Source organism: Callorhinus ursinus, unplaced genomic scaffold (genome assembly GCF_003265705.2).
Source record: "Callorhinus ursinus isolate GAN/ISIS: 27379988/994484 unplaced genomic scaffold, GSC_fseal_2.0 scaffold13, whole genome shotgun sequence".
NCBI classification, from domain to species: domain Eukaryota; kingdom Metazoa; phylum Chordata; class Mammalia; order Carnivora; family Otariidae; genus Callorhinus; species Callorhinus ursinus.
The window spans coordinates 35058823-35079702 of NW_027397075.1; the positions used below are offsets into that span (position 1 = coordinate 35058823).

At 41.6% G+C, this 20880-nt stretch overlaps 2 protein-coding genes across 3 annotated transcripts in view; one reads left to right on the plus strand and one right to left on the minus strand.

The window, feature by feature from the left end:
• The window catches only part of ASTN1 (astrotactin 1), a 309433-nt gene extending 294926 nt beyond the window's left edge, over positions 1–14507 (minus strand). Inside the window, exon 1 of the mRNA XM_025877937.2 lies at positions 13916–14507. Within this exon, the coding sequence (XP_025733722.1) occupies positions 13916–14198 (283 nt within the window). The 5' untranslated portion in view covers positions 14199–14507. The remainder of the gene's footprint in view (positions 1–13915) is intronic.
• A 5470-nt stretch (positions 14508–19977) lies between these two features.
• The window catches only part of BRINP2 (BMP/retinoic acid inducible neural specific 2), a 114089-nt gene continuing 113186 nt past the window's right edge, over positions 19978–20880 (plus strand). The window contains exon 1 of one of the 2 annotated variants that reach the window (XM_025878137.2): positions 19978–20787. The gene's annotated coding sequence lies outside the window, so the exon portion shown is untranslated. The remainder of the gene's footprint in view (positions 20788–20880) is intronic. The other variant, XM_073900054.1, reaches the window with a different exon arrangement.

The window sequence follows — 20880 nt, forward strand, 5'->3', positions numbered from 1 at the left end:
GGGGCGGGAAGCAGCAGAGCAGCAAGAGAGAAGGACGCTGGTTTCTGAAGAAGTGAGTGGAATGGAGCTGCCCTTCCAAACTGAACCCCTCACCTTGGAACTGTTGTCTAAGAGAGAATAAATTTTTCTTCCTTAAGTTATTTGTAAAGGTCTCATTGTTCCAGAGGATTAACCTTTTTCCTACTTACAGTATCCCTTTAAAAATCCGATTAAGCTATGGACTCTCTTTCCAGGAAATTGCACTTACACACAAATTTTATACTTAATGGACTTGGGAGCCCATTCATGATGCTGAGGCTAAGAACACTTGCAATGGAAGCATCAGTGAAGAAAAGAGGGAATGGCCACCCCTCTTATGTGCTTAGAGAACATATGAGAAAGTGTTCAGAGGACACTTCTCAATAAAGTAGCCCACTTTTTGCCGCTGCACCCTTTCAGACTATATTCTGATTATTACTAGGCTGAAAAGAGCCATCCAGAGGACACTGGGAAACATAGGAAAGGGGACATGGGAAAGAGAATCAAGGCACAGGACGAGATTATAATGGGGAAAAATCAGTGAATTTTAATTTCCAAAATTTAGGGGGAAAGTTAGATATACAGGGAGAACAGGACAATGTGAAGTCATCAGTCAAGGTCACTAGATATGCCCAGACTTGCACTGCACATCTCCAGATGATGCTATATGTATACAAGTTTTATTGGGAATGCTGCCTCATGGAGCTATGTGGTGTGGCATAGTCACTGAAAGTATCCCCTCACTATTTAGAGTTACAAAAGCCACCAAGAAACTGGCAACCGTGAAAGAGTCTCCCTGGATATTTCTATGGTTTATATTCTTAGTTTCATGCTCCCTTAACTGAAGGCTGTCAACTTTTGACAAAGGTCCCAAAGACGGTGCTTAAATATTTTTATACTGCATTTCCGCTCACCCATTTTGGTTTTTACACTTCCTACTTCCTGTTCCCTTCTGATGGAGCTCATAACTTCTCTTAAAAACTGAGAACTCTCATGGTTACCAGATTAAATCCCACCATCCTTTAATCTCAACTTAGAATATTTTCTCTGGAAAGAATTTCCTATTATCCTATCTTATTTAGTAGTTCATTATTGACTAACAAAGTAATTAATTAGTTCTTAACTCAGTCATTACATTTACCACACTGTGTAGGACAGTGGTTATGGCTATAGGTTTTGTAGATCATTTCAATGCTATATAAATTACTCTACAGAAAACAAAGAAAGAAAACTTAAAACTTACTTTATAAAGTAAATGTAAAATTGATAACAAATCCTGCCAAAGATTACACACACACAGAAAGAAAATCTGAGGCTAACTTTACTTAGGAATATGGATGTAAAATATCCTTAATAAAATATTAGCAAACAGAATCCAGCAACACATTAAAGGAATAATTCACTATATACCAAGTGAGGGTTGTTTCAGGAACGCAAGGAGAGTTCAATATTAGAATTTATATAATTTATCCTTTTAATAAATCTAAGGAGAAAAATCACATGATTATAGACACTAAAAAATTTTAATATTTTAAGAAATTCATTCTTGATGGGGTGCCTGGGTGGCTCAATCGGTTAAGTGTTGGCCTCTTGGTTTAGGCTCAGGTCATGCTCTAGGGGTCAGGAGATTGAGCCCATGTTGGGCTCCATGCTTGGCACAAAGTCTGCTTGAGATTTTTTCCACTTCCCTATCCCTCCCCCTTTGCTCCTCCCTGTTGGTATGTGTGCACATGCTCTCTCTCTCTCTCTCTCTCAAATAAATAAATAAATAAATAAATAAATAAATAAATAAATAAAATCTTTTAAAAAGTCATTCTAGATAAAGAAAGAAACACTCAATTCTTCCTTTTTTGTTTTTTAAGATTTTATTTCTTTATTTGACAAAGAGATAGAGCCAGAGAGTACAAGCCGGGTGAATGGCAGAGGGAGAAGGAGAAGCAGGCTCCCCACTGAGCAGGGATCCCAATGTGGGACTCGATCCCCAGCCCCCAGGATCGTGACCTGAGCCAAAGGCAGACAGCCCAAACCGACTCAGCCACCCAGGCGCCCCTCAATTCTTCCTTAACATGATAATGTTTATCAATCTGAACACAAAGCAATTATCAAAATGGCAAGACAGTAGTGTTGCTCCATTAAAGTCAGGAAAAGACAAGAAATCACATTATCACATTTTTACCTGACATTGTACTGTAGTTACTACCAGTGTAATTAAACAGGAAAATAAAATCAAAGAAATAAAAATTTGAAGGGACAATATAAATAATCAATATTTGCCTATGATATGTCTGCATAACTAAAATATCCAAGAAAACCAACTGAAACACAGCTAGAGCTAAAGAATTTAGTAAGGTAGTGGCAGGTGAAAATTAACACATGAATATCAAGGTCTTTGATATACACAAACTATAATCATTTAGGACATATGTACATACATATAAAAATATATATGCTATATATGTGCATATAAAATACTCCTTTTACAAAAGGACAGAAAGACAAAATACCTAGAAGTAAATCCAGCAAGAAATGTACAAAAACTTTATGAAGAGAAAGAAGAACCTTTAAAACTGTACTGAAGGGCAGGCCAGAAGCCTAAACAAACACAAACACACCAAGTTCTTAAGTAGAAAAACTCAACATCAAATGGATTTAATTCTCCCTAAGTTAATTAAAAATTTTAACAAGATTTTAAACAAAGATACCTAGGTTTCGTTGTTTCTTTTTTGTTTTTTTGTTTGTTTTTTTAAGAACTGGACAAGCTTCTTTGAAAGTCTATATGAAAAAAAATGACTAGGAGAACTCTGAAAAGGAACAGTAGCAGACGGTGACGAGCCCTACCGAACATTTAAGCATACTACAACATAGAGCAGAGCTTCAATAATTAAAGCAATGTGGATAGGCACAAGAATATATATATATATATACACACACACACACATATATATGTATATATGTGTATATATATTTATATATATATATAAATATCCTTTTATAATCTTAAAGTGAGGAAGAACTTTCCAACTGAGACATATATATACATATATATATATATACACACACACATATATATATATATGTATATATATGGCACTAGAACAGAAGTTCTGATAGACCTAAATGTATTAAAGAACTCAGTATGTGATAAAGATGACACCTCTAACCAAAGGGGAAATCACAAACTATTTAATAAATGGCACTGAGACATCTGAGTAACCATCTGGAGAGCTAAAGTTGATACTTCCTACAGTACATCTGGATAAGGTTATATCTCACAGAATATGTCAGAATATTCAAAATATATCAAATATTTAAATGCAAAGAATGAAACCATTAGACTATAAGAAGAGAGAATGATGAATCCTTTTATAATCTTAAAATGAGGAAGAACTTTCCAACTGAGACTTAAGATATGGAAGCCAAAAATAAATACTAACTTCCAGAAAGTTCCAAAGCTTTTGGAAAACCAACCAACTACACAAAAACATGGGCAAAATCAAGACACATATAGTAATCTGGGGGGAAAATTTATTTGTAACTCCTATTACAGTCAAAGGGATAATCTCCTTAGTATTTAAAGTGCTTCTGAAAATATGAAATAACAATGAGATATCACTTCACACTTAGAAAACTGACAAATATGAGAACACTGAATAAAGATAAGTGTTGGTGGGGATATTGGGGTATAGTAACCTTCAAATACTACTGATGAGTATGCAGACTAGTACAGCCATTCTGAGCACAATTTGACAGTATTAGTCAAAATAAATATAGATAATCTTTGTGAAGCAACAATTCCACTCCTGTTTATATCCCAGAGAAATTTTAACAACAGTCCCCAAGGAAATACGCACAAAGATGATAATTGCAGCATTATTTATAGTGATGAGGAGCTGGAGGTGACCTGGTATCCATCACTGAAAGGATTGGTAAATGTGGTAGACACCGATCACGGAGAGTTCTGCAGCAATCAGAACCAATGGGCTACACCTGTACTACCCAATAAACCTTTCTGCAACAATGATGGAAATGTTAGACATATGACTATTCAATATGGCAGCCACCAGCCACATGAGGTTACTTAAAAGCAAATTAGTTAAATTTTTTTTAAAGTAAAAAAATCAGCTCTTCATTTGCATTTCAAGTGCTGAAGAGTCACATGGGGCTAGGGCCTACCATACTGCATAAGGCAGAAGTAGAACATTATCATTATTACAGAAAGCTCAGTTGGACAGTGTTGGGCTTTATTGTACCTAGTAACATGAGTAGCTCTTAAAAATATAGTGCTGACTGAAAAGAGGAAGAATCAGTATGCTGTATTGTATCACCATTTAGTTAAGTTAAAAATACATGAACACAAAACTATTCATGTTTTGCAAGAATACATACCCCCTAAAAAAGATAAACATTAGGGAAATTAGAGTGCTTGCCTATGGGGAAGGGTAGGTGGGAACGAGGAGTAAAGAGAAACAAACAGCCAAATACATGAACCATTGGAAGGAGGAGGGTTTTCATAGGGCTATGATAAAATGTATTGTGTATTGAGGAGTATGATTAACTCAAACCTCTGCACTGAAATTACATAAACAAAACAAAAAGAGAGTACACAAAAACCCATATGCTACTATTTATGGCACTTTTATTCATAATGGCCAAAAACTGGAAGAAAACCAAATGTTCTTCAACAGGTGAATGGATAAACTGTGGTATACTCATACAATGGAATATTATTCAGCAATAAAAATGAATGAGCTATCAAGCCACAAAAAAAAAGTAAGAGATATGGATGAATCTTAAATGCATAATGCTAGGTGAAAAGAGGCGAAGTCTGAAAAGGGTACATACTTGTATGATGCTAATTATATAACATTCTAAAAAAGGCAGAACTATGGCCACGGTAGAGATCTACGGTTGCCAGAGTCTGGACGTAATGAGGCAAAGGGTAAATAGGGGAAGGGCAAGGGATTTTGTAGGGCAGTAAAACTATTCTGCATGATTCTATAATTGTAGATATTTGACACTCTGCATTTCATTTGTTAAAAACCCACAGAACTTTTGAACACAAAGAGCCAATCTTAATGTGTGCAAATTAAAAGAAAAATCATTTAGGAGGCTGGGTGATCCTAGGATGGAATGCAGAATGAGACAAAATACTAACTGTATCAAAGATACAAAAATACTAACTGTATCAAAATACTAACTGGTTGGTCTTTTAAGACTAAAGACAAAAGATGCTGTATGTAAGAACGGTACTCTTATTATCAAGTTTTTCCCCACTGGGGTATGGGTAAGCAATTCTGATACCGTTATACATGTATAGCGGAATTGAACAATTAAATAAGTGTATGGAAGATAGTGAGAACCAGATTTCTCACTGCTGGACGGGGTGAACAAAGGAAGGAGGTTAGAATGATCCATGGATTAGATAATGAATTAGATCACAATAATTAGATAATGGATTGGAGCTAGATACATCAGCATGAACTCATGCTTAGCTTAATAAGATACAGATGGCTACTTATAGAAATATTTATAGATATGGATGTACCTATGAGTTCGTATACACACATGTATTTCCTTGCTCTGTCAGCTGAGAGACCTTAGAAGCAACAAAACCCCAGTATAAATAAATATGCACAGTGCCTAGATCTGGGTTTCTAATACCATTCTCCAATGAAAAGAATCAGGGCTAATCAGAGAAAGAGCTGATTCTAGAACTCTGGGGGCATGGTGGGTAGGCAATATACAAAATGAGCTGGAGCAGGAAGTGACAGAAAGTAACAAAATGTGCAAAAAACAAAAACAAAACAAACACCCACATTGATGAGGGTATGTCAAAGGGACACAGAAGCCAACTGAAAGAGCTCCCCATTAGCCAAAGCTGGAACCATTTCAGCAATAAAATCAATAAAGTAGTACTGGATTATAACCCAAAGTATAAAATAAGTAGTTGGGAGTCCATATGATATAAATAAATGATTAAATAAATACATTAATAAGAGATAAGAGACAACTGTCTCATGTACAATGATTCAAAATAATTTATGTGGATACTCCACTCTCTAAATGGTAGACCATAACACCTTGTCTTCTTAGTATAGACTATACATACTGACTTCCTTCAAAGATTACAGCATGGAAAGGGAAAAAGAGAGTAACTTATGGTGGAAAATCTGACAAATTCTACCTCAGCCAGGTGATCAGGATGAACAGCAACAATGCTAAGTCATATTGACCAAATGTGCCCTTGACATGTGATGAAAATTCATTCCTCCCCCAAACTCAGAGCCCCAATCTCATCATGAGGAAAACAAACAAATTCCAGTTGAGGGGACATCCTGCAAAATACCTGACCAATACTTCTCATAAACTGTTGAGGTCATCAAAAACAAGGCTGAAAAACTACCATAACCAAGAGGAGTCTAAGGAGACTTGATGACTCAGTGTAACATCTAAGGAAATCTAAATAAAGGATGGACTTTAGTTAATTGTAATATATCAATATTGGTTCTTTAATTGTAATAAATGTATCATACCAACATAAGATGTTAGTAACAGGAGAAAATAGGTGTGGGGTATGAGAACGCTGTACATTTTGCAATTTTTCTGTAAATCTAAAACTGTTATAAAAAAACTAAATTTATTTAAAAAAAGAAAAGAAGAAAAACAAAAATGAAATACAGCCAGAATGTCAGAAGCCCCTCTTCCTTCCCTCCCCCTTCCATTATCTTCCCTTTCCACCAGAGGTAACACCCATCCTTTATTTTGTGTTGTTTCTTTGCTTTTCATAAAAAATTTACATCTTTACATATCCTCAAACAATGTGTTGTTATTTTGAATTTTATATAAATGAAACTGTGCTGTATGTATTTTTCAGCTAGTTGTTTGTCTTCACTTAACATTACCATTGTGATGTGTATCCATGTTGGTATACGTGGCTGTAATTCATTGATTCTCATGGCTGGATAACATTCCAGGGGATGACTGTAACATCTCCTATACTTCTAGCTTCCTGTTAATGGACATTGGGTTGTTTCCAAGTTTTGCTATGACTAACACTGCTACTACAAATATTCACATGCATTGTAAAAATTAGTGAAGGGAAACCTCACCAAAGTGAAGCAGGGAGGCTAGAAGGGGGAGCCCTACCATTCAATGTCAATCACAGGGAGAATTGTCAGTTACAAACCCCAACAGAAGAATCATCCCTAGGAAGGAATGATCAATTACAGGACCCAGGAAAAGATGCACACTGAATCTTCTACAAGAAGTCAACTAGCCCTGCAACTCAACTGATGACAAATTATCATCACCCTGAATTCTTGCTTTTTTCCAATGGACTTTTATTCAAAACAACCTCTCTCAACTTCTTCCTTCTTCTCTATAAAATAACATCCCCCTCCTTCGTTTGTTAGACTTGCCTATGGTTTTGCCAGAGTTTGTATGTCCTCAACTGCAATTCTCTGCCCTCCCCAAATAAACCCATTTTTGCTGGTAAAATACCTTCTATTTTTAAGGTTAACAATATGCATATAAAAATTTCTGTGTACTAAATCCCTAAAAGGGGAATCACTGGGTTGTGAGGCATGCATGTTGTCAACTTTACTGTGTAATACCAAACTGCTTTATAAAAGTCTCACATCAATTTGGATTACCACCGGCATCAATTTAATTTGTACAAATTGTGTTGGAAACCCAGGAATCGATAGAGGCACTTCATTTTGTTTTCTCAAAGTTTTAAATTATATGTGATTAAAAAATAAAATAATAACTATTACACATTTATAATAAAAATATGATGATAGATGCCAAATTGTGGTACATTAGAAATTACCATAGGCTTTAACTTGTCCTGAGAGATTAACTTGCTCAAAATAGAGCTTGTTCTGCCATCTGTGTGCATATATTTGAACTTGGTGTAAAAGTGGAGAATATAGACTCAGCATGTTCCTGCTGAAAGGATGCCAAGTTCTGTTCCCATAAACTGGCCTTAATCTGAGAAACTACTAGCCTTTTGGGTTTAATTACATTCCTAAAAAACCATATACATATATATATATATATATATACACACACACACAAACACACACACATATACATACACACATATATATGTGTATATATATATATATATTTTCCATAAAACACATATGTATGTGTGTATATATATATATATTTTCCATAAAATAAGACCCCAATCCTTGCTCCACAAAGAAAAATAAAGAAATTAAGCTTGTATTTTATTTTTCCTTCAAAAACTTCAATGACTTGAATTCAAACCTATCACTATATTTAGAAGAGCATTTGAAGTGTTGTAAAATTCATCACTCTTGCATTCAAAATGACTTTGATGTAAAAATCTACATTTCTATAGACAAACAGTAAATAATAAACCTCTCAATACTATAAATTAGTGCATTCTGCTACTATGAGTCGTGTAAGCATAGAAGACCCTACTTTAAGATTGCTGCCACTCATCCTCTGTGTCTTGGATGGGCTGCCACTCTATGCAAAACCGTTTACTGTTAACCTAAGCAGCTCACCATAGCAGAGAGTAAAAGGAAGGAAAAGAAACAAATTTTAAAGTTTCTTCTCAAATGGGGAGATGGAGAGAGACTTGTGAAAAAATTTAGGGCTGTTTCGTATTAGGCAAAAGCTCACCTTTTGTAGAAAGGTAGAAAATTATGCCCAGTATTAATTACACTAGAAGCCAATTAAAAAATTCAGAAAATGCTGTTCAAGCAGCTCCACTGGGCTCTGACAGTGGATTCTAAGCACAAGGCCACTGAATACAAAAGGCAGTGGCCTTGGACAAGGAGCTAAAACCACAGCATCTTCTAGATGGCTCCATTTAACAGCGGAGTCTTCTTCTGGGACTCCCACTTTGCATTTCTGTGGGGTCTTTCTAAGAAGAGCCCTGGACATGTATCCCACATTGTTCACCATGACTGTGGGTGCCATAACACACCAAGGAACATGGCTATCCACATCTGGATGCTATAAATAAGAATTCCCCAATTCTGCTTAGGTAAGAACACCTACTCAGGCAAATATTTCTTGATGAAGTTCACTCTCTTCTGCATTAAAGCCTTGTGTGAGAAATCACTCAATGGGCAAGGATATCCAAAAGGTATTTACATAGAAATCATAAAGGATTCTTCTGTACAAACTAGGTTAGTGTACTTTCCCTATTCTAACCATTGCCAGGGCTTCTTTCATAGAACCATGAAAAAGAATGGATTTTAAACAATTTTAAGACATAAAATAGTAATGACGAGAAAGGTTTAAATGCTACATTGACCTGAGTTCGAGCGACGGATCCATCAATTATTAGCTATGGGATCCTGAGTAAATTATTTAACCTCTCTGATCCTACTTTTTTCCACTGCTGGAATAAGTGGAAAGCCAGGAAGGAGTTGACCCTAGATCGGTCTTCAAAGCCTTTTCTTTTAACCATCACACTGGACTGCTCCAGAAGGTTTAAACACCACCTTGCATGTGGGAACTCACTACATCTCTGCAGGCTGATTGATTTATCTTCAGGAGCACCTTCTTCAATCAAAAGCCACGACAGCTAAAACTAAACACCCCGGCTGAAGAGAAACAGCTTCCTTCACTGAGTTTTACACATGCACAAGCTCCAGAGTTGGGTCTGAAAGAGGAGCATCCCTTTCAAATAGTAGTGAATCTGATAAATCTGTTCTGTTCACAGCCCAGGAAACCACACTTCAATGCAGAAGCTACATTTCAGGTTAACCAATTGTCTCAAAATCAAATACGCCTCTAAAGCAAGAATGTCTACTATTTTGAAAACTGAGATACAAAGTTTTAGTTGAGATATGAAATTTTCATTGGCAAATTAGGAAACCTTTTATATTCTCCTGAGAGGGGAATAAAGCCTTTTAATAAAGGAAAATTCCAAAGTGAAACATTGCTAAGAGAGTCTGTTCAAAATAGGGTGGGGAGGACATTGAGGAAGCAGGGCCTATGCACTTCTGTTTCAATTCTCCAGAACAGCCATGAACTTTTGATCTCATCAATTGTGACTTGTCAATTGCAATTCCACCACCTCCTGGAACATATCCTTCTACTTTGGACTGAAATCCAATGTAACACCTGTTAGCTAAATAGCCAATCCTGTAGTCTCCAGTTTAACTCTGTCAGCACCAATCGTAATTCTTTCAGAATAAGTTCTCTAACCTTGTGGGTTTTGCTTTTATAAACCTGTACCCTCTGCTTGCAATTTGAGATGATTTTCTTTTTCCATGGACCCTGTGCCTCCTGGATTGCAATCCCTAAGACCCCCCTGCCCAAAAAACAACACCTGTGGTTGCTTTTATAGCCTCTTCTTTTTGGTCCCCAGATCTACGAATTTAAATATCTTAAATTAGACATTGCCATTACTTTGGGATATTGTAGTGTTTTGCAACACTTCTGAAAGCAGGTTTAGATTATCCAGCTTAGAGTTGTCAGGGAAATACCATAAAGAAAGGGGAAGTATGACAATCTCGAGATGGCAGGCCTTGACTGAAAACATTCAAATTCAAAACACTTTAAAACTCCATGTAGCCAAACAAAGCACAACTCAAAGTCTCATATGGCCCTTACACACAATTTGCAAACTCACTTAAGAGGACAGAAGATACCACCACTCCCTCCACCACCCTGCAGGATTATCCTACAAGCAAACCTGCCAGGACTGATGGCTGAGGTCTGGGAGTCAGGTTTCATGGCTTTCTATGTCAAGTCAGCCCTCCACTGCCTGGCTTCTAAGTAGAGAACAATGCTCCACTCTACAGAGCCAGGCACCGTCCTGACCGCTCTTCTACCACGAGGCCGATCTCTGTACTGCTCCATATGCACGGCACGCCATCACATACTCACTCTCACCACCACCGATTGCTTATCTTTGTTCCGTGATTTCAAATGGCTTCACCTTACCTAGGCCACACCAAAGCGAATCCATCTTTAATTCCATTCATTTGTGTTTTGATTTTTTTAAACCCACACAAAGAGCACAGGAGTGGGATAAACTTCTCTGTTTTGGGAGGAGAGGGAAGGCTTCATAGAGACGTGATAGGTGTGCAGGGTTTAGGAGGAGGCTGCCAAGTGGAGAAGAGGAAAAGAGCATTCTAGGTGGAGGGAACAGTATGTGCAATGTCTTGAAAGAATCCTGAAAGGCTACAGCAGGCTTGCAGGGATATGAGGCTGGAGAAGTTGGCTGTAGTCAGAAGGATAAAACCCCTGTTTGCCTCACTGAAGTTAGGGGACTTGATCCTAGAGACAAAAGGAAACCATAGGACCTGATTTGGGTCAAGGGCCCTAGTCAAGCCCATGTCATCTATGGAGTCTATTCTTGCTATGCAAATTGTTCCTTCCTTCCTCAGCATTCCTACACCCCTTACCACCCATATCACACACTCAAGCGTTATTACTTACAACTCCTCCAAATATTTCAGTCTGTGTTTCCACTGACTAGAGAGAACCCGAGGGCAGGGGCCTTTAATTTTTCTAACTTCTCTATCCTAAGAGTACCTATGAGTGCTGAGCAAGTAAATGGTCAATAACTTCCCACGACTGGTGGATTCATATTCCTCCTGGGGATGGCTTCAGCAAACTAAGTTCCAGAGATAAGAGTAGGGAAAGTTCTAAACCAAAGTCACTACATCCCTTACTACTGACCACGAGTGACAGAATCCACGATCACAAAACTTAACTTGGAGAGCAACTATATATACACTTGAGTCTACCCTCCATGAACTTGGACTGTCCCTTTCTGCCTACTTCTGCTTCCCCACCCAAGCTGATAGTGACCCCTGTTCCCCCTGGGAATACTGGGTCTGAACATGCCCCCATTGAGGGGGGAGGTGGCAAGGACACAATCAATGCATTTAGGAAATGCATCTGGCCCTGAAGTGAGAGTGTGTTTGTTCCTGTATGTAAATGCCAAGTTGCAGGAGGTTACCATAGCAACTCCAGCAGGGTGCTGCAGTGGGCAGCTTTGCACAGAGGTGCAGAAACCCCATTCTTTAACATCTGGTCTTTTGCTGTGCACATGGGATCCTAGCAGGCACATCATGGCTTCAGGCCCCGGCTTTGGGATGCTGCAAAAAAGGAAGTGGGATTTTGAAGACCTGCTAGGCTCATTGCCCTTTTTCTCATGCACCACACACAGCCTTCCTCATGCACAGTAAACACAACATGTAGAGCCCCAAACAGGCTCTTCAGAAACATGTAATTCCCAAACTCCTTCTTGTATATTATGATGAACAGATTGTACTTGCACATCAGCGTGACGTCCATGCAAAATTTGCATCCACTGAATAACCCAGCAACTGTACATTTTAATGAGCCACATATCCACAGTGTCCCCATTCCCAGCCAGCCCCCAGTTTTATTATGTTATTGGTATGTTTTTAATGCAAAAATAAGTAATGCCATCAAGTGTGTAGGCTGGACTTAACAGGGTCAACTAAGCCGCACTCCAGGAATTGCAAACCAACTTTTCAAAGGACCAGGCAATTTTTGAAATCGCTTTTCCGTAGGGATCAGAGAGTAAGGGTTTACTCACCCACTTCTTAATGTTTGCAATGTGAAGAGATCTCTTGTGAATAAAGAGCACCAGGGAGGTGTTATAGGACATTCCACATGTGGCTCTACCCTATGTATGGCCATCAGGAAGCCATGTTCCTACAAAGTGAACTCCAGTTGGTAGGACATTAAGTAGATGAAACGTTTGCCTCCTGGACAGTTTCATTGTTTGTCAGTTTTTGGATCTAGAGAGTAACTATGAATTGGGTTATCTTTGAATTCTCTCATGGGCAAAATAAGGATGATGTACAGCATCACTACAGAAATGGATTGCATGGTGGGCGCACACAGCAGAGAGAGAGAGACATCTGCACAGGGAAAAGTGAGGGAAATTTTGGTTAACGAAGTCACATGAACCTGTCCTGCTTTGCAAGAGGCTGGAGCAGGACCACAGTATCTTTGCAGCCTGGCAGTGAGAAAAGAGAGGTGGATTAGAAGGTTCCAGGATCTGAAGGAGTTTCGTGGCCTAAGAAAATGAGTAGAGGGGTACTGAGAGAGAAATGTAAACAAACAAAAGGAACGGAAGGGGAGCCTCTTAGCCAGGGAGACCATTCTGTGTGCAGGAATGCCTTTGCCTACCTAAGGTAGCGTTGGGAACAAAGAAGATACCAACAGGAACAGACTACAGTTGGATGCTTTCTTTATCCAAGGCATCTTGATGTGACCTGGGCAGTGGAGGTGGCTGGTTGAGGACATTGCTGCATGTAAGTGTGAAGGTGGGATGGACACCAAGAGGAGAGAAAACTTGAGTGTTGTGACTAAGTGCCAGTCACCTGGTGAGAGATACAGAGCCCTCTCCAAGAGTGCGGGCTAGAGATCCAGCCGGTACAATGTGGCCTGCACATGCCTGCCACGGGGAGGGCGGGATACCTGTTTCCAACTCCCCCAGGAAATGCTGTGGGAGTGGGTGTCCAGGGGGTGTGAAGCAAAGAACGGGGCATGTGGCCAGGGACTGGGGAGAAGGGCTTATGGGAGTTGAGCCGGTCTCAGACAAGTGTTCTGTCAATGTGCTCCTGAAGGAAAGCGGAGAGGTCAAGGCCAGGAAAGGTTTCAGAGAGCCTCCTGCAACCTGCTCCTGTGGGGCAGGGCGGCTGGGAGGTCGAGGGCCCAGCATCCATGTCGGATGTGGGGAGAAGTCGGGGGCACCGAGGCGCTGGCCGGCAGGTGGGTGTGGAGGGAGGGCTGGGCGTGGGGCGGATCCTGGGCGACAGGAGTGGGGGAAGGGAGGTCGGCGGCGAGTGGGTGTGTGGAGCGGGCTGGGGGGGGGGGGTGGGGGCGCCGGGCCGCCTCGACCTCCCCCGGGACTCACCCAGCACGAAGTAGGGCAGCTCCGTGTTTTCCAGGTCGTCCACCACGACCATTTCTCCCGGGAAGTCGTTGCGCACCGAGAAGAGGAGCTTGGGCTCGGAGGCCGAGGGGCTGTGCATGATGCTCAGGTCGTTCTCGCGCAGGAAGGGCAGCGCCGACACCGTGATGCTCTTGAGCTTGCACTCCAGCTCCTTGGATGGGTCCACGTCGCCGGCGGCCGTAGCCAGCACCGCCGCCGGCCCCCAGCAGCAGGCGAGCAGGGCGCAGAGCCCGGCTAAAGCCATCTTGAGCCCCAGCCGCCTTCCTCCGGCGCCGCGGAGGTGGGGGAGGCGGCGAGCAGGCGGGAGCGAGCGAGCGCGGGAGGCGGGGGAGGCTGCGGAGGGACGTGGAGCCGGGAGAGCCCCGCTCCGAGGAGCCAGACGCCGCGCGCAGTGCGCGGGGCTTGCGCGCTGCTTCCCGGAGCGCCCGCGTTCTTTGTTCCTCGCAGCTGCTTCGCTGGGGAAAGGAAGGCGGGGAAGGAGGAGAGAAGGGAAGGAAGGACGTCGGAGGAGAGAGGAAGGGAGCTGAGGATTCTAGGGAATCGGGTCAGCCCCCAGCAGGCTGCCGGTGCTGCCGCCTTTCTCCTCCTTCGCCTCCCCCGGCACGAGCACGCTCTTGGCTAGGAACTACCTGCACAGCATTTTTAAAAAATCGGTCTTTGCAATGCAAAATCTTCCCTCTCGCATCATCATCCAGATGGCTTGGGGAGGGCACACAGGCGCACACACCTTAAAAGGCGCTTCCTGAGAGCAGGTGGGGGGGCTCTCTAGATGCAAATGAGCCCCCCATTATTTTGTGGCTTAGGTGGTCCCATTCTTGTCTTTTTTACCCACTAGTTTTGCATACGTGTGTTGGAGAAACGGGTGCTGAGAAAAATGGATGTATATATTTTTACTCAGCACTAACTTTGCAGAAATATTTAGAGGAAATATTTGGCTTGTAGATATAGATGGCTCAAGAGGTGAATGTAAACAGCAAAACAAAGCCAGTGCACAGTGTACAGTGAAGCAGGAGATCAGAAGTTTTATTGGCAACTTGTTTCTGCTCTTTGTTTCATTTCTGTTACAAATGTTATCAAAGGTAACCAATATAAAGATGATGTGGGGAAAGCTATAATTAACAGAAAAAGTAAAACTAGCTGGAAGAAATGTTGAGCCTTTAATTTTAGAGAATCCAGTAAATATAACAGAGCTGGAAGAAAATGTGGGGAAAAAAACCCCTGAAGTATCTAAGCACCCCTAACAAATTGGAAAGGAATAAGAGTATCCTTGGGTATGGGCCAAGTCCGTTCCAGCCCCAACAGAAGTAGATCAGAGTAGATAGCAACAATAACCCATATAAGTTTTGTTTCCTTTAGTGCTGGGCAGTGTTGCCTTAACAAAAGGATGACAATATGCAATAAACCATAGTAAAAAAGTGGTTTGTGTGTGCTGGAATCTGATGTTTTATTGAACTTTCTCTCCCATGATAACCAATAACTTATTTAAAAGTTTGCCCTTCCAACATCGTTTATTCAATGCTGATTTAAATGCTAGGTGTTGTCTCATACAGGTAGTTCCTACTCTCTAAGAATTTAATGCACTACACTTTCCAAAGAGGACCCCCCATTTTATTTTATTTTATTTATTTATTTATTTTAAGATTTTATTTATTTGTCAGAGAGAGAGAGCACAAGCAGGGGGAGCGGCAGGCAGAGCAGAGAAAGAAGCAGATTCCCTGATGAGCAAGGAGCCCGATGTGGGACTCCATCCCAGGACCCAGGATCCTCAGGTCTGGGGTCATGACCTGAGCCAAAGGCAGACGCTTCACCAACTGAGCCACCCAGGTGTCCAGAGGACATCCCCCCCCATTTTAGAAACAATTTCATTCTTGTGGTACCTGGTGTTAATTTATTAGCATATGTGAATGTATGTCCTTTAAAAGAAAAAAAAAAAACTTTTGCCATATATTTCACAAGGTTACTCTAGTTGATGGATGGAAATAGAGAAAATGAGCCATATTTAAGGGATGAAAGACCTGTTTAATATGAAAAAGAGAACAAAAAATGCTTTATTACAAGTTGTCTTTTGAATCTGGTGTACCTGAGAACTAACCCAGAGGCAGATTACCATGGAGCATTGTAAACCACTGCAAAAACGTTTTATTAGCTGATGACCTTCCTAAAACTCATTCTTATTTTCATTACTCCCCTAGGAGGTACTGAAGGAGAGAAAGCCCACAGGAAACTTTTTTCCCTACTCTCCCTAGCATAAAAAAACAGTATTAAACTTAGTTATGCAAAGTTTATCTTTGAAAGATTAGAGATGACAGGAAAACACACTTAATCATAGAATGCAAGAAATGTCATGTGACTACCCGATCATCTATAAGTCCAATCTCTCATTTTACAGATGACGAAATTAAGGCCAGTGAAAGAGGTGATTTACCCAAGATCAATATGCTAAGAAGGGGTGGATCTAAGACCTAAACAAGACTTATTTGCCTAATGCTCTTTCCACTGCACAGTTATGGTACATTTAGGTGCACCCATGGATTAACATCAGAATTTATGGATCACAGTCATTCATTCGGTAAACATTTGGGTACTGACCATATTTTTCTCCTGTTTTTGAGTAGCGTATAATCTGCAATTACTTTGAAATTTTTAATTTTCTGAAGTTGTTGAGTCATTCTAGAAAACCCGAGTAAACCATCTGGGGTTGATTTTCTAATAAGTCAGTATCTAGTATTCTTTGCCTATCTATAGTCATTTTTACATGCTTTCTTATTCACATTTAAAAGGAAAAGTGCATAGAAAAATGCATATTGATTTGGAAATAGTTGAAAGTTGTTGTCTCAAGTCTTTATAGACCTCTTTCTCTACAAGATCAGACAAAAGAACCATACAGATAAAAAGAGGTCCTGTATTGCCAGGGCACAGGATTCCTGTAAACACAGATACAATGTCACAGGGCCTCCTCTTAGGGAATTAAATACCTAGAGATGGGGGAAAGGTTGAAGTTCACAGAACATAGAGCATCTGTACCATGTGTGATGGTTTACGTTTAAATGGAACTGGGAGAAATTTGTATGCATCTCAATCATTACCTTTGTGTATAGGCAACATGATAACAGGTTTGGATGCAAGTGTCAAGTCCTTAATTTGCTTATTTGAAATTGAGATTGGACCTTTTTTTTTTTTTTTTTTGGAGAGAGAGCGAGAGAGCACACATGTTTGGGAAGTGGGGGGAGGAGAGGGAGACAGAGAGAGAGAATCTTAAGCAGGTTCCACACCCAGCTCAGAGGCCCACTCAGGGCTTGATCTCAAGACCCTGAGATCATGACCTGGGCCGAAGTCAAGGGTCAGACTCTTAACCGACTGAGCCACCCAGGCGCCTGGAGATTGGACCCTTCTTATCTTCAGTATCCCCATCAGTGAAATGGAGTCCATGATCTTTGCCCACTCCACAGGCCACAGGTAGGTACAAGTACTTATACTCACTAAGATGCTGTCAGATAGCAGGCTCTGTTATCTCTAATCTATCCCCTCTCCCCTGACGACACACAAACACACTCCAATCAAATTAAAGCCCATTTCCCATTTCCAGTCCTCCCATGCCACTCTGTCCACCTGGGAAGCACTGCTCTGTGTTTTCCAGATCATCTCATCTCCACAGACCAATCTCCAGCCTCATCTATGGGGTGGGTCCTTCTATCACATCTTTGTCTCATCGCCCCCTCATGGAGCACTTATACACACACGCATGCTCCACCTTACAAGGCCAAGGGCCACTTCCTACCACCATGTCTTGTATTTGAGATTCTTAATTTGCAAAATAGAAACAATTATACATACTTTGTAGAGTAGTTGTGAGAAGACTATATATGGAAAAGATCAGACACATTTCAGGCATTGAGTTGGTGTTCAGTAGTGATAGCCTTTGCCATTATCCCTTTATTCAATTATTTCAGATAGAAAGTAGGCTTCAGAATCTCCTTCGTGAGATTGTCTTCCTTGTGGTAGCCAGAAGCAAATTAAGCGATTTACACTCCTTGGTATATACCAAGGATAAATGATTGCATGTGTTCACTCAGAGAAATATACAAGAACATTCATAGCAGGTTTACTTTGAATAGACCAAAAAAAAAAATCCAAAAGTACATCAATAGGAAAATAGAAAAATGGTTTATAGTCATGCACTGGAATACTGCACAGCAATAAAAACATGCAGCGACATGGATGAATCTCACAGACCTAATGATAAGCAAAAGAAAGCAGACACAGAAGTGTGTACGTGCTCAGATTCTATTTATGAACTTCAAGAACAGGTAACATTAATCTTTGATGATAGAAGTCAAAATAGCAGCTGTCTCTGGAGAGTGGGGGATTTTGACTGAGAAGGGCAGACGAGTTTCCGGGGTGCTGGAAATGATGTGGGTAGTGGTTACATGGATGCATAGACAGGCAAAAATTCAATAAACTGTACACTTGTGGAATTTTTAATGTATAGGATACCTCTTTAATTTTTTTTAACATGGCTTAGAACTCCACACCCACAGAATGAAGAAGGAAGGTCAAACCTGTATAATAAGACACAGAGGAGGTGAAAGTGATGGATGGGTGGGGCTAAGAGTGTGTATGTGAGAAGTAGTTCTAATTTTTCCCCATTCATTCAGAACATCTGGTTCCTTAATGCTTTTTAGCTAATCCTGATGTATACTGCTTGGGTATTCATTAAACCTCTGCTTTCTTTTATTTTTTTTCTAGTTTTTACAAAATAATCTTTGATTTTGCTCTCCATTCAAGAAAGCTAAATCAAAACACTTCTCTCCCTTTCTGTGCATTTCTTCTCTCCATGTTTTCTCCACCATACAACTTGGTGTGAACTCCCCAAATTCCTTTGCCAGCTCCAGCCTCTAGTTCTTCTGTTGATTGGATTTTTCTTCAACTATTACTCTCCTGTACTCTTGCCCAAATTTAGTGTAGTGTGTTAGTTAGCTGGACGTAGTTCAGCTGTGCATCTTCATTAGGACATCAAGAATATATTTCACACTCTTTGATCCCAAGTTAAGAATGTTTTTCCTTACTCTTTCCTCCCCCCCCCCCTCAATTCACAGGCTCAGCAACAGCACCTGCTTCACAGAAACAAGGCTGGTCCTGTTCTGATTTCTCTAGTCTTCCTTTAAAAACCAAATGGAGATCAACAGTCCCTCTTCCTGACACACACTGAAGCAAAAAGAGACACACAGAAGGACAGCACCACAGGCAAAACAATTCCCTTTTTTGGAAGCAGGACATTTTTTTCCCTTTAATCTCTCCCCAGAAACCCGAAGTTCTCCTCTATGCCTTTGTCTTCACAATCCTGGTTTTGGGGACAGAACGTTTCTTGATTTAGCTGTTCAGAGTCTCTCTCTCTTCTTACTGAGTTCCTGCTATCTTTTTCCTCTCTCTCTTGTATCTCTGGGGTGTGTGTGTGTGTCTGTGTGTCTGTGTGTGCGCGCGCGCGTGCACTGTGATATAAGTATTTCTCACTTGGGGGCTCATTTCTAATTAAGCAATTCAAGACCAAGAGGCTAAAATGCACAAAACAACCGAATAAAACCTCAAATTAGAAGGAAAATGGCTCAAATGGGTCCCTATCTCTGGGAGTTCTAGTTAAGCAAGCAAACAAAATGTTCTGGGACAAATGATTATTGTAACTCAGGAAGATTAGGAGAAAATGTAATTAGCTCCCAGATTCTTCCTGTTCGTCAGCCTTCTTACACCCTCCAACTCCCCAGCCGTGAATTTATCCAAGGCTTCGTAATCCACACCAAAAAGTCCCTGCTGCAAAGCCAGGAGGGTTAACAGAACGGGTACCCCAGCCTGCCAGCCAACCAAAGGAGACAGCCGGTGAGACTCCGAGCCCGCCCCCTGCCAAGCCGCCCAGCCAATGGGCACCTGTGGGGAGTGTGGCGCTGTGTCCCATTGGCTGCCAACCTACGTGCATAAGAAAGAAAGAGGCTGGCCGGGCAGCATTGTTATCTTAAGACACTCATCTGGTGTCTGAGTCTGCAGGTGACACTGCTTAGGTACGGACCGCGGAGTCGGAGCAGAGACGCGCCGGGCTGCAGCCCTGGAATGGAACCCGCCTGCCTCGGAAGCTGCTCGCGGCTGCTCCGGCAGCGCCTCCGCTGAGCTCGGAGGTTCCGGTTAACACTTGCCCGGGGACGTGCACCTGCGGTACGGTGCGAGCTCGCGGGCAGGTCTGCAGGCAGCCGGGAGAGGTGCGAGCTCGCGGGCAGGTCTGCAGGCAGCCGGGAGAGCCGGGAAGCCGGAGGAACTGTCTTCGCTCAAGTGCAAGGCACTGATTTCGGGAGAGAGAGAGAGACAGGGCGGGTGAGTCTCTTTAGAGTTGGAAGGAAAGCAAGATCTTGGGTGTCTTTTCCGTGGAGGGACAGGGGACTCCCCCATCTGGGTTTTGCACTTTCCTTCCCTCTCCCACCCGCGTGCGTCCCGGCCTGGCGCCGAAGCCCCACTTCAAGCATGCTTTGGGTGCCGGGGACCCTCGCTGCCCAGCAGGAAGGCAGCAGGCAAGTGGTCTAACGGCGGCGGCGGCGGCGGCAGCAGCAGCAGCAAAGCGGGGAGCAAGAGAATTTGAAAAGAGACCTCCGCTCCCTCTCACACGCAGAGGGGGAGGCATTCGCGTTTCCCCAGATGAGAAGGAGCCACAAGCAGTCATGAAGTAAAAACTTTGGAAGGCTGCCACTGGAGATGTTGCACAAAACCCTGGAATGTTTTAGGAGTCTCCTCCCAGTCGGCGGAGGTTTGGGGAGCAGCTGATACTGCAAGGAGGGCTCTTGCAAGGATTCAAGGTAACAGTGCAGGGTTTGGGCGAGATTTCCCTCTCCTCTTTTCGTTGTCCTCTGGCGTGTCCCTTGGGAAGGGGATCGTTTCGCGCTCCTGCA